The sequence below is a fragment of the Cryptotermes secundus genome, unplaced genomic scaffold (assembly GCF_002891405.2).
Source record: "Cryptotermes secundus unplaced genomic scaffold, Csec_1.0 scaffold2387, whole genome shotgun sequence".
Taxonomy (NCBI): domain Eukaryota; kingdom Metazoa; phylum Arthropoda; class Insecta; order Blattodea; family Kalotermitidae; genus Cryptotermes; species Cryptotermes secundus.
Window position 1 is genome coordinate 207,192 of NW_019731616.1, and position 13,391 is coordinate 220,582.

General features: G+C 45.4%; 1 protein-coding gene across 2 annotated transcripts in view; it reads right to left on the reverse strand.

Moving 5' to 3' along the window:
- Positions 1-13,391, reverse strand: part of LOC111867334 (kinesin-like protein KIF13B) — a 111,779-nt gene that overhangs the window by 94,558 nt on the left and 3,830 nt on the right. For both annotated transcript variants that reach the window (XM_033752640.1, XM_023857093.2), the window contains exon 2: positions 12,402-12,471. In XM_033752640.1, the coding sequence (XP_033608531.1) occupies positions 12,402-12,471 (70 nt within the window). The remainder of the gene's footprint in view (positions 1-12,401; positions 12,472-13,391) is intronic.

Sequence of the window (13,391 nt, forward strand, 5' to 3'; positions counted from 1 at the left end):
GGGGGGGGTCTGGGAATGCTAATTAAGATTTTCTAGCCGTAAACGTCATGGAAGCGGGGAACTCTGGTGGCAATGATTATACACAATAACATATGCAGAGCTGCAAATATGTTACACGGCCAAAAGGAGTCGACCTTGGACCCAACTACCGTTCCGTAACACGCGCTAGTTTTTGTTATAACATCTCCAGTGCGCATGCATGGTTAGTAATGCTCAGGAATTCCTCCAGGGTGAGCATGAATGGGAAAATGTAGCTCACGACCAGGGAAATGGAAACAAGGCAAACCAACTTATCCTCGCTGACAAAATACCGCTTCTTGACAGTGAAACTCACGGTATGCCAGGTTATAATGGCCATGCAGTACGCAGAGAACCAGATGTTTCGGATGAACATACCGCCTCCATCATCTGGGTCGAAAATTCGAGCAAGAAACCAGCAAAGCAGGCGCTTCATCTCCTTCCTCATGGCACAGTCCGTATAGCGACTGGCTACGGGCTGCACGACCGAGGGGTCGTAATTCGAGTCCCGGTATGGTCAATAATTCTCTTCTCCACGTCGTCCAAACCGGCTCTGGGGCCCACTCAGCTTCATATACAATGAGTACCGGAGGTAAAGCGGCCGAAGCGTGAAGCTGGCCACTCCAACTAGTGCCGAGATCAAGAAAATGTGGATCTACACATCCACTCCCCCATACGCCTTCATGGCATAGTGCTTAATTAGTTTAACACAGGGACGACTTTACCTTTCCCTTACTCCATATTCTTTTCCTTAGCTTATTTGCCATCACTTTCTCAAGTACACATGTTATACGCAGGAATGGCTCAGTCGGTATAGCGACGGGCTGGACGGCCGGGTTCGATTCCGGCAGCAACAAGAAACTGTTCTCTTCTCGATAACATCCACATCGGCTCTGGGACGCACCCAAACTCCTACTGAATGTGTACCGGATGCTCTTCCCCGGGGAGTGAAGCTGACCACTCACCTCCGACTACTGCAGAGGTCAAGAATGCTTCCCCCGTACGTCTTCACTGCAGAAACTGTCTCTTCATCTCTCACCCAAGGATGCAGCCGAGAAAAAGCGGTCCAGGACAACACCCCCGTGCTTCGAGTACCGGGGCGTCGCCCTGGCCTATTCTTAAAGAAACACTATACATATTTAACATCCGACCGCTCCGTTTGAGGCAGGAGTGCCAGATTCTTCACGTAGGTGTGTTTGGTGAGCTGTTCGTTGTAAACTCCACGTTCAAACGTGTGAAGCTAACGCCTCACGCTCACTTCACATGCAACTGGGTGACACACCACTCCGGGCACTTCTATTGTAGGACTACACCCCTCGTTATACTGTGAAGGCAAATATAAATTTGTTCCTGTAATTAATTAAGCACCATGCCAAGAAGACGTATGGGGGGCGGGTGGAGTGCTGGTATAGCGCCACGCATTCTTCACCTAGGCACTAGACGGAGGTGAGTGATCGGCTTCTCCCTCCGGCCGTTTTAACTCCGGAACCTATTGGATATGAGGCAGAGTGGGGGCCAGAGACGGTCTGGACCCTGTGAAGAAAAAATCTCTTGCCTCTTTCAGTAAATTAAACTCCCTTTCCTTCCCCATCCAGGCTGCAGCCTTGTCACTGCAGTGACTGAGCTATCTCTTCAAAATAAATGCCGTTCGATTTATTTATTTATTTCGTTGTCGTGCTTTTAGTAGCTCAGAGTTTCTCACGTAGCCGGACTTCGTATTTCTGACACCGTTAAGTCTTCCAATTCGTCACCCCGTAGCGTGAATTTCCAACGATTTGTCGAGTCAGTTCTGTGTCTTCTTGTTGGAAATCAGTCAATCGAATACATGAATTATTTAGAAGCAATATAAAGTGTTTAGAACTGTCTTCAACACACGCTTGATGATATGTTCGTGGGCTATTGGCCTTTTAACGCATAATTATCGATATATCGAAACAAAATATTTGTTTCCGGCTACGTACATCCCATTAATGACGAGATTTCTGAATCAAGAAGTTTACTTATTTTCTTGAAATGCTTAACTAAATTCAGTGGCCCATTTTTGTGTATAATTTGTATTATCACAGACTGATACAAAGTTAAATTTATTAGACACAACCTCAAAATTTCGCATAACCATGTTCTGAATTACCACTGCATACTGAATCTGTAAGTTTGTGCCCATACATTTCAAATGCCAAGCTCAGAAAGTCAGTTAATATTATCCAAGAACTGAACAGACCCTCTAGGTTAGGTACAAATTTATAAATAAAGTAAAAGTTATCCCTCCGCTTAATTAATTACACACCACGTCATAAAGGCGTGTGGGGGAGTAGGGGTACAGCTCCACCATTCCTGACGTCTGCACCAGATGGAGGTGAGTGTTCAGCATTACGTCCTTGACGTTCTATCCCGGGGAAAAGAAACCCTCGGTACCCACTAGATGAGGCTGAGTGGGCCCCAGAGCCGGTCTGGATGCTGTGGAAATGATCGAACTCCGTCCGTGGAAGCAAGTCTCCCTTCAGCTGTTACGCTTCCCGCTCCAGCGTAACTCCATACATTCTCCTCCAGTTCTTTAGCCCTGGGCGACCTGGCATAGGTCACAGGAGTACAAGGGCGGGGAGGCAATGAAAAGTCTTGACCACCTTCTACAAGATTTCCTGCAGCGACCTTAGGAGAGACAACTTACATTCTGTGGCACTGCGGCCGTAATTCTAGAAGTCTCGGCGACTGAGTAGGCAGTTAATAATGCCTGCATTATGAATTATATAATATACACCATGACTTTTAGTCCGCAAGCGAACTATACCGACCCAGCGACCGCCGCTTGTCGGCGAAGTTAGTGCCAACTTCTGCGGATAGAGGGTGTCACGTGGTCAGCGCAATGAATCCCCACGGCCGTTAATTTCGGTTTTCTAGACCGGTTATGAATCATCAATCACTAAAAGGGTAGAGTTGTTCCTGTGCTTAACTAATTAATCACTAGGCCATGAAGGTGTATGGGGAAGTGGATGTATAGATCCACGTATCCTTGACCCTCGGAATTTGTTTGAGGTGAGTGGTCAGCTTCACGTCCAGGTATCTTTACTCCTTGGGAAAGAGCTGGAGGCTGGGTGAACCCCAGAATCGGTCTGGACGGTGCGGAAAAGAGAAAAATTCTTGTCCATCGGCCGTCTAACCCGTAGCTCGTTGTTATCCTTGCTCTCATTCAGCACAAAAACAAACTCCGTGATTTTAGTCCGCAAGCGAATTATACCGACCGAGCGACCGCCGCTTGTCGGCGAAGTTTAATGCCAACTTTTGCGGATAGAGGGATGTCGCGTGGTCAGCGCAACGAATCCCCACGGCCGTCAATTTCGGTTTGCTAGACCGGAGCCGCTATTTCCTTGAAACAGCTCCTCAATTATCATCACGAGGCTGAGTGGACCCCGTTCCAGACCCACTACTTCTCGGAAAAAAATCTGATAGAGCCGGGAATCGAACCCTGACCCCTGGATCTGTAGCCAGGAACGCTGACCTCTAGACCACAGGGACAGAAAAATATGGAATGTATGTACCAGGCTGCATAACGCCATGTCCCATTCTTCACAGTCAGAGCCTCAAATCACGAACAGTGGGTTATGTTTAGGAAACTAATCACTGTTTATTCTGGGAACAAAGGGAAACCACTGTCACTAGAATGGCTGAAGGTTACAGTAGGTGGGAAACTGAACTTGTACAAGGTGACTACAAAAATACTAACACAGTGTCCATATCGCGGAAACTGGTCTACCTTCCTCCACTATGCAACCAGTATAGCGTCAGGCTACTGGGCTGGACGACCGGGGTTCGATTCGCAGCACGGTCAGCAGATTATTCTGTGCTCCATAGTGTCCAGACCGGCCCTGGGGCCCACCCAGCCTCCTATTCAATGCGTACTGGGGGCTCTTCCCCCGGAGGTAAATACGCCGCGGCGTGAAGCTGACAACTCACCTCAAGAATACTGGAGCTATACCTCCATTCCCCTTATGTCTTCGTGGCATGGTGCATAATTAAGCACAGGGACAACTTTATACGGAGCAATACATCTCACATGGTTCCTAGGGGTTGTGTTCTTTATAACGGAAAGTTTCATATAAGAGTCAGCCTTTTGATCAAGACTCATACGTGGGGCCATGATTCACAAACACTGTATTCGCGTTTAAATCCGATCTCTCTTGCCATTTCTGCTTAACGTACGTTGAATAAGTTCGGACAAGGTCTGCCACATGAGAAGGGCCAGCTGTTTCCTCCGGCGGCCACGCGTTTAACCTGCATATCGCGACTCATCAGTGGGTGCCGGTGCGAAGTTCGAACTCCTTGGCAGCTGTCAGATGATGTAACCTGACAGGACTGGCTGCAACGTACACGAGACCTCTTCCATACCGTGCTGAGTGCCATTGCGGCCAGAGCAGTGCTGCTAACGAAACCGGCACTCCTGTGCCGTGGCACTGCATATGTTTGCCATCTGGCGCTCTCAAAAAGCTCCACCTTACTCCCTATCTACTCGTGTGTAAGATACTACATATATGAATTCAGTATGGCGATAAAGCATGGTCCTTTTAGGTGAACATATGCCCAAAGTTATCAGAAGCAGAGGCTCTCTTATGCACCGGAAACGTGCAGACTTTCATGATCAGCTACTTCCGGTTCCATCTACGGATGCGTCACAACCTGTAGCATGTCTAGCGCCGTCAAACCGAAAACTAAAGTTCCCTATTTTTACATTCTAAAGGTAAAAGGTAAAGCTGTCCCTGTACTAGGCTGTGGAGGCCCATAGGGTTGTGAGACGTCGAGGCTACATTTTCTCTAGACAATCGGTTCACAGATGGCGGTGAGGTCAGTCTTACGTGCCGACCGCCCTTTACCCTCAGGAAGATTCCTGGTACTCATTTCTGTTAGGGGTTGAGTCGACCCCAGGGACACTGCGGCTGGAAAGATTAGTTCAACTGAAAACTCGAATGACCTCATGGGGAATCAAACCCGCGATCTTCCGGCTTCTAGTATAGTGCCGCAACCAACTACGCCACAGCGTGCCCTCAGTTTTACGTTCTACAAAAGAGAACTGTATTAAGAAATGGTACATATTTTTCAAACGTCTATTCTTACGCCCGTCTCTGTGATCCTCTACGAACCGTGGCTTCCTACACAGAAGGGTCATTCTCTGTTATTTCCCATTGTCGCTGTATCCTCAAGGACCTATTCCCCCACACATAATTTCAACCCGATGCAGCTCATTCGTTAGAGCGACGCGCTGGGTGGCCGGGGTTCCATTTCCGATAGGGGCATATGATAACACCGTGCAGTCCGCTGAAAGTGAACCGATATTTCGGATGAACATGTCGCCCCCATCTTCAGGATCGAAGAATAAGCCAAGCATGAAAGGAGATGGCACGTAAATTTGCTATTCTCCGCAGCGTCCAGACTTCGTAACCAATGGGCACCAGGGTCTCTTTTCCCGGAAGTAAAGTGACAGGGGCGTGAAGAGGGCCACTCACCTCGATCTGGTGCCGAAGTCAAGAACGGTGAAGCTATACCTCGACTACCCACACGTCTTCACGGCGTAGTGGCTAATTAAGCACAGGGACAACTTCGCCTTTTGCCTATCCTTACTCCCTCCTATTCTCTCCGGTCCTCTAAGAACCTTGGGCTCCTACACAGGAAGCGCCTTCTTCTCTCTTGTTTGCCTTTGTCTTCATCTCTTCAAACATGTATCTATTCCTGCACATTAGCTGCAGATAAGGTCGCGTGAACCTCCCACTGATACTGCTGGTCTTCCAGTCTTCTGTCCTGACCCCTGAGTCTCACGCGATATTGGCAAATTCGTTCAACCTGCACGGCCAAAACTTATGTCCATTTAACCCTGAAATCAAAGCTACATCACGACTGACAGTCAGTAGGCCAATCAGTCTTGGCGTCAAGCCCCATTTGGGGCCCAGTACCAAATTTTTGTTGCTGTCAAATACTGAAAATTCGTGTAAATAATATATAAGAATCCAGTCCGTACCTCGCAGGAAACACATTACGGCTCCATAACAACGCCCAACCGGTTAATGCTGTTTAGGGAAATAATCGCTGTTTACTGTGAGAACCATACGGAACACACAAATACACTGTGTGGGCAGAATGCAGAGTTTTAGTTATGTTAACGCAGGTGGTACATATAGTTACCACAAGGGCTTTAAAAAGTTAATTTATCCTCTCTGCTGCTGGACTCGAATAAATCTATGACGCATTCAGTTGACACCGGTCACGACTAAAAATCGGATTATATAAAGCTAGAAATGTTGCGTGACGTCCATACAAAGTTTCATAGAAACCAATAAATTAACTTTATTATGGTATGATAAAAGCACCGACGGACACAAGGACGCCATTAAGACTACATTTCCTCACAAATTAAAATAAGGAAAGTAGATGAAAGACAACTATGAAGGTATGCCTACACAAAGCAATTGATATATTATAGCAAATAACGACTAATTAATCAAGCCTGTCATAATAAACAGGCCAACAATTCAGTGTTATTAGCGAACAGAAGAGCGCAGCGGTAATACTCTTCGGTTTACACTCGCGAGGTGCTTGGTTCGCATTCTGTCACGGTCACTTCCCTCCGAATTCTTTCAAATTTATTGTTCATATATCATCTTGCCATTCGAAGCTATAAATATTAGCCAATGACGGCTTATGAAATAACAAAAAAAAAAAATCATTATTACTGCTGGGCCACCATTTACAGGCCCCAACTGACCCTAACTACTCATCGAGGTTTGGTAGTTAACACTCCTGCTTCGCATTCGAAGGTCAAGAGTTCATTTCTTGGCCTGGAAACCGTTTATCCTGTGATACATCGTAGTTGGTTCAGGCCTTATACTACAAGGCAAAAGGTCGCAGATTCGATTTCCGATTAGGTTATTTAATTCTTCAACTGACCTAATCCTTCCAGCCGCACTATGGTCCTTGGGTCGACTCAGCCCCTAACAGAAATGAGTACCAGGAATCTTCCTGCTGGAAAAAAGTGGCCGGCGCGTAAGGCTGACAATCTCACCGCCATCTGCGAGCCGACTGTCTAGAAAATGTGGGAGCCTCGACGTCTCACAACCATATGGACCTCCGCGGCCTGTTACAGGGATAACTTTACCTTTTTATTTATTAATTTTTTTACCTTTACCACTCTATACAGACACATTCATCTTCCACACACACTTCAGATCATGTAAAGTGAAAGTAAGGCTGTCTCTGTTCTTAATTGGTTAAGGGAGTGGACGTAACAGCTCCACGATTCTTCACCTCGGCAGATGAGTGGTCAAGTTCATGCTCCGACAGCTTTAACCCCCTCTACCTACGGGGTCGGTCCCAGAGCCAGTCTGGACACTGTGAATGGAGAGAACTCTCTTATCCCTGCCGTGAATCGAACCCCGGCCGTTGAGCCCGCAGCCGATCGCTATGCCCATGATCCCAGATTATGCTTGACAAATTCGCCCTCTCTTTTCTCCCGTTACTTAATGACATTGTCATCAACGAGAGTATAGAGAGTCGGTGATAGGATAAGAATTGGGAGGGGTAGCCGAAGCACTCGGTGAAAATTGCCCCACTTCCTTCTTTCCATCACAGACTCCACCTGGAATCAAACCTGGGACGGAGCATTCGGATGCGGGCAACTAACCGCCTCTTCCAGCTCCCCACTGTCTGTAGCACAGCCAGCCATGAAGGCACCCTTCAATAAACTCAGAAATATTGAAAACGTAAAGGTAAAGCTATCCCCGTAACAGTGCGTGAAGGCCCTTAGGGCTGTGAGACGTCGAGGCTCCCACATTTTCTCTAGACAATCGGCTCATAGATGGCGGTGAGGTTGTCAGTCTCACGCACCGGCCGCCCTTTACCCTCAGAAGATTGCTGGTACTCATTTCTGTTAGAGGCTGAATCGACCCCAGGGCCATAGTGCGGCTGGAAGGAGGTCAATTGAAAAATCCTGTGACCTCATCGGGAATAGAACCCGCAACCTTCCGGCCTGTATCACAGTGCCTCAACCAACTACGCTACCGCATAATAAAACCCGGTTAAATGCTGTGGGTTACGAAATATAAAGGGGTTTCCCCTTAGATGGTCCCGTGCCGCGCGGGATCCGGTTATCTTTACCGGATTCCGAGCAGAGCGCGCTCACAGGTTGAAAATCAATACGGCATGGCGAGGCGACGTGGTTTTATTAGTTGTAACTCCATATATACCCGAACAGTCATTTGATTTGCCAGACAAGGCCGTCCGTACATTTCCACATTCTGTTTACATCAAATTTACAATTCGGCTGATAATTAGACACAACTAACAAACTTCATGGGAAAAACTTTCTTCAGGAAGTTAACAGTTGCTCAGCTCATCAGGAAAATGTCCGCATTTTATGGAAACCGAATGTTCAATTTGTTCAAATAAAACCTCTCTCTGGTTCACATCCTGACGTACACCCTATTTCCTGACGGTCCATTTTAATATTATCCTCCCTCGTATTTCTATGACTTACAAGTAGTTTCCTCTTTAAGTTTCCGAAATAAAACTGTATTTCTCATGTCTCTCATGCATGCTACATGCGCGTTCGCCTCGTTCTTAATATTATTTACGTGATGGAATATATGAGTATGAGAAGATTGTGGGAATGCCGCACGCACAGAAAATATGACGAGCTCCTGGCAAAATTTTTTCGGAAACCCTGAAGGAAAGAGCCCACTTGGGACACGTAAGCGCAGATGGGCGGATATTACAAAAATCGATTTTCAGTAAATATGTTACGAAGATGTGAATTGAACTCATGTGGCTTTGTACAAGGTCCAATGGAAAGCTCCTGTAAACATAGCAACGAACTTTCAGGTTTCATAAACAAAAAGAGAGAAATCTGACCAGCTGAGCGACTATCAGCCTCTCAAGACAGAATCTGCTGCTGTAGTCAGCTACATAATAACCTCCAACGACGGCATAAAAGGTAAGGTAAAGTCGTCCCTGTGCTTAACTAGTTAAGGACTACGCCATGAAGGAGTATGGGGGAGTGGATGTATAGGTCCACATTTTCTTGACCTCGACACTAGCTGGAGGTGAGTGGTCAGCTTCACGCCCTAGCCATTTACACCAAGGGAAATAGCCCAGGTACCCATTGGATAGGAGGTTCGGTGGACCCCAGGGACGACGTGAAGAAGAGAAAATTCTTGGGCCTACCGGGACTAGAACTCCGACCCCTTGGTCTTCTAGCCCGTAGATAGTCGCTATACCGACTGCGCTACCCCGGCTCATAATGAGAACATATGTATCATTAAAAACCACGTCACGAAAATCAGCCTTCCTTGTACCATTTCTGCAAGTACGCTGTAAGTGAAACCAACAACAAGACTGCGGATTTTCGTCGTTTTCCTCGGTTCCTCCATGCAAATTCCGAGATAGTGTCTTAAATCAGATCACGACTGCATCCTTCCCCATCCTTTCCAATTCATTGTCACTATATAATCACTGGCAGCGTCGGTAAATAAACCAGAATAATAAAGGATCATTTTTGGACCCTGTCCTCTACCTGCGCGAGAGGTATGACAAGTGGCTTATAACTGCATTGCGGGAGGGAGAGTGACCCTGTGTAACTAAGGCCCTGCTATAACCCAGAAACACCTTACAATTCTTATCTGTTAGTGGACTTGACCAAATCCACTGCGCATTCTGTTGGGAGTGGCCAGGTCTAAAAAAGGGACAGCAAACAGGGTATGCTTCGTTTCCGGGGATTCATGCAACAGAAGCGTGTGGCTGCAGAGGTTCTCCACGTGAATCACGCTGATCCCACTAGCATCAATCATTCATTACTACTGAAACTCTATTATAGCTCATGATTCATATATATATATATATATATNTTTTTTGTGAAAATAAAATGTTTCTATCTGCTGTTTGGTAAGAGGCAGGTTTTACTGGTTTCTTTTAAGGTAGACAAACCAGACTTTGCACAGAGATCCTCAGACTTAATTCTTAATGCGTCAAATCATTTGAAGAGGGCAGAACACACTGTTGGTTCCATGTCATGACAGTCTTAAAACCTTCAAGTTCTTAAGCTGAATGTAGCAATATCGTAACTTCATAGCTCTGTCTCTCTCTGTGTTACTGCACCTCCACCCACCTTCTTGTCTGATTCTACATTAGCAGCTATTAAACTGTTCCTCCAGTAGCTAAGGAACTTGCAATGTTGGTTTTACCCTACACTGGCAAACGCACAAGGAGAGAAATGTAGCGTGTGTTTGCATGCACGCTCTGAGTTATCTTAGGAATTTAATTACGCAATCACCTAAAACACAGGATTCTCTTTGAGTAAAGAAATTCCTTCAGCATAAATCAAGTCAGTGAGGCGTCAAATGAGTGTCAAGATGAAGATGGAAGCAGTACATTCTAGCAAAATATCAGTAAACTTCTACCATATTACAGAGAGACATACATCCCACAGGACACCGTTATGCTAACCTCAACTCTAACAAAATTATACAGGTTATAAACAATGCATAAAACGATGAGATCTGCCTATGGGTATTATTTTACGAGTGGCGGAAATTCGTTAACATAAACAGAGTTCCCCAATTGCTGCAGCTCACTTTACTACGTCAATCAATATACTCCAGTCAGCATTTCATACACACGTGCGCGCACGCACAAATATTACGCATTTTTATGCATACATCGCTTCAGATGTTTGGGAACGGCAGTAGCAGACTCAAATCTGATACATGAGGAAATTAAGAGCTTGCTGCTCCTCAGTTCAGAACCTTTTGTCTTCTCCTCTGCTGTCTAAAAACGTAAAAATGATAATGTACAAGACTGTACTTTTGCCTTTAGTTCTGTATGGGTGTGAAACACAGCCTATGCCACACACTGAGGGTGTTAAGCAGAATGTCTGGACCGAAGAGAGATGAAGTGACAGGAGGTTGGAGAAAACTGCATATGAGGAGCTTCATAACTTGTACTCTTCTCCAAGCATAATTAGAATGATCAAGTTAAGGAGGATCAGATGGGCAGGGCATGTAGCACACAAGGGAGAGAAGAGGAATGCATATAGGATATTGATGGGAAAGCCAAAGGAGGACTTAGATGTAGGTGGGAAGATAATATTAACACAGATCTTAGAGAAATATGATGGGGTGGTATGGACTGGATTCATCTGGCTCAGGATAGGGACTAGTGGAGGGTTCTTGTGTACACAGTAATGCACCTTAGGGTTCCATAAAGTGTTGGGAAATTCTTGAGTAGCTGAGTCCCTGGTGGCTTCTCAAAGGCCCAGCTCCATGCAGTTACATGACATAACACGTACACGTAGACGGGTATGTCCACCAGTCAGATACATTTCTCCTTGAGGGAAACTGCATCTGCTCCAGACAAGCTTACTGTCCATTATGTTGCGTAATATATATACAAGCTATCACTTGGTGCTCAATTCTACGGTTTGACATGTGGGGAGATAAGAAATGGGAGCAGAGGAGATTATCAGTAAACAAATTATAAGATTTTTCCAGTCATCACAGATAAGAAGACAGGTTAGTTAGACTTCTGCATACATGCCGTATCGCTCTGAATATAAGAAGCACTCGAATTTTACAGTTGTGAGTTTCAGTATTGTTGCTTTCATGTCCCTTGCCGCGGGAATGTGTTTACTGAACTGTTTCCCAGAAACGGCTCTTCTATTGCTGCATGCATGTATGTTGCGGACGTTACCTAGTAATGGTTGCTGTTTATATAGTCAGTGTTTAGCAACGGGTCTATAAGCCGCAATATTAAGTTCTTAACAATGAAAAACAACAAAATGTTAATGTATCACAACACAATGACATGGGTGCCTGATAAGGCAAGACAGAGTTGGTGCGAGTGAGCCAATAAGACACACCTCAGTATTATCTCATTTCTCTAATGAGCACTTACAGCACTAATAGCCACAGCCGCTGATACAACTTTAACACGTACGCACATTCTCAAAATCTTACCTAAAAGAGTCTTTAATAAGCTGCATTTACATATTTAATTAAATAAACGGAAGAAAAATTCAGCATCAATATAATGTAATATCCCCACTGATGATCAGCTTCAGCAATAACAGAATTTACAGTACTATACATGCAGATCTCCAGTTATGATCAGTCTCAGCAATGACAGAATTTACAGTACTATGGATGCAGATCTCCAGTTATGATCAGTTTCGGCAATGACAGAATTTAAAATACTATACATGCAGATCTCCACTGATGATCAGTTCTGTCAAAAGCAGGTACTACAATGAAGCTCAGGAATGAGGAAGGATTTAAAACCTCAAAGGACGAATTTTGAAACCGTGGATAATAGAAACTTAATTTAGAGTGTGACAAGTCATGTAATTTATTTACCTTTCCAGATGATGTAAGATCGTCTGCTGTGCTTCCATTTGGACAACACATTGTGTGCCAAGCTCCAATTCTACAAGGGAAAGGAAAAAAATATTTTATTACACTTCCAACAGTTACATTACAAATACATACTAATTACACCAGTTGCATATCCAAAGGAAACAAGGAGTGTCTGGAACATAACCACTCCTCTTTTTAACACTTTAGAAAGTGGCCGGGCCATAGCTGAAGCGGTTAGTCGCTGGCTTCCCACCGCGGCGGCCTGTGTTCGATCCCGGGTCTAGTCAAGTGGGATTTGTGGTGGACAAAGTGGCGCTGGGGCAGGTTTTCTCCGAGTACTTCGGTTTCCCCTGCGAATCTTCACTCCACCAATTGCTCCACAGTCACCCTCACCTATCATCTGGGGCTGGTACAATAGGCCAGAAGTGGCCGCAGTACAAGGGACTTAGTCCCACCCACTAGCAATAAAAAAAAACTCTGAAGTTTATACTGCATTGGTCAACGTGCAGAAACAACCACTTTGACTGTAAATGTGACCATCGCTTTCATTGTCTGAATCATGATTGTCTTGTTATTAGGTCAGCGAACTTTTATTTTGTCACTTCAGTGATAACTGAATGACCATTAACAAGTGGTTGATTTTTATTTACATCTTTGAAGTGTCCCATCAGTAAAGATGAAGATAGCTCACACAGTGGGCATACAGTCTAACATGGGATTAAATCACAATGAAAGAGTACACAACAGGGGGTACGCGGTAGTGTAGTTGGTTGAGGCACTATGCTACAAGCCGTAAGGTCGCGGGTTCGAGTCCCGACAAGGTGGATTTTTTTAATTTGCCTAATCCTTCCAGACGCACTATGGCCCTGGGGTCGACTCAGCCTCTAACAGAAATGAGTGCCAAGGGTAAAAGGCGGTCGGCGCGTAAGGCTGACCTTACCGCCATCTGTAAACCGATTATCTGGAAAATGTGGGAGCCTCGACCTCTCA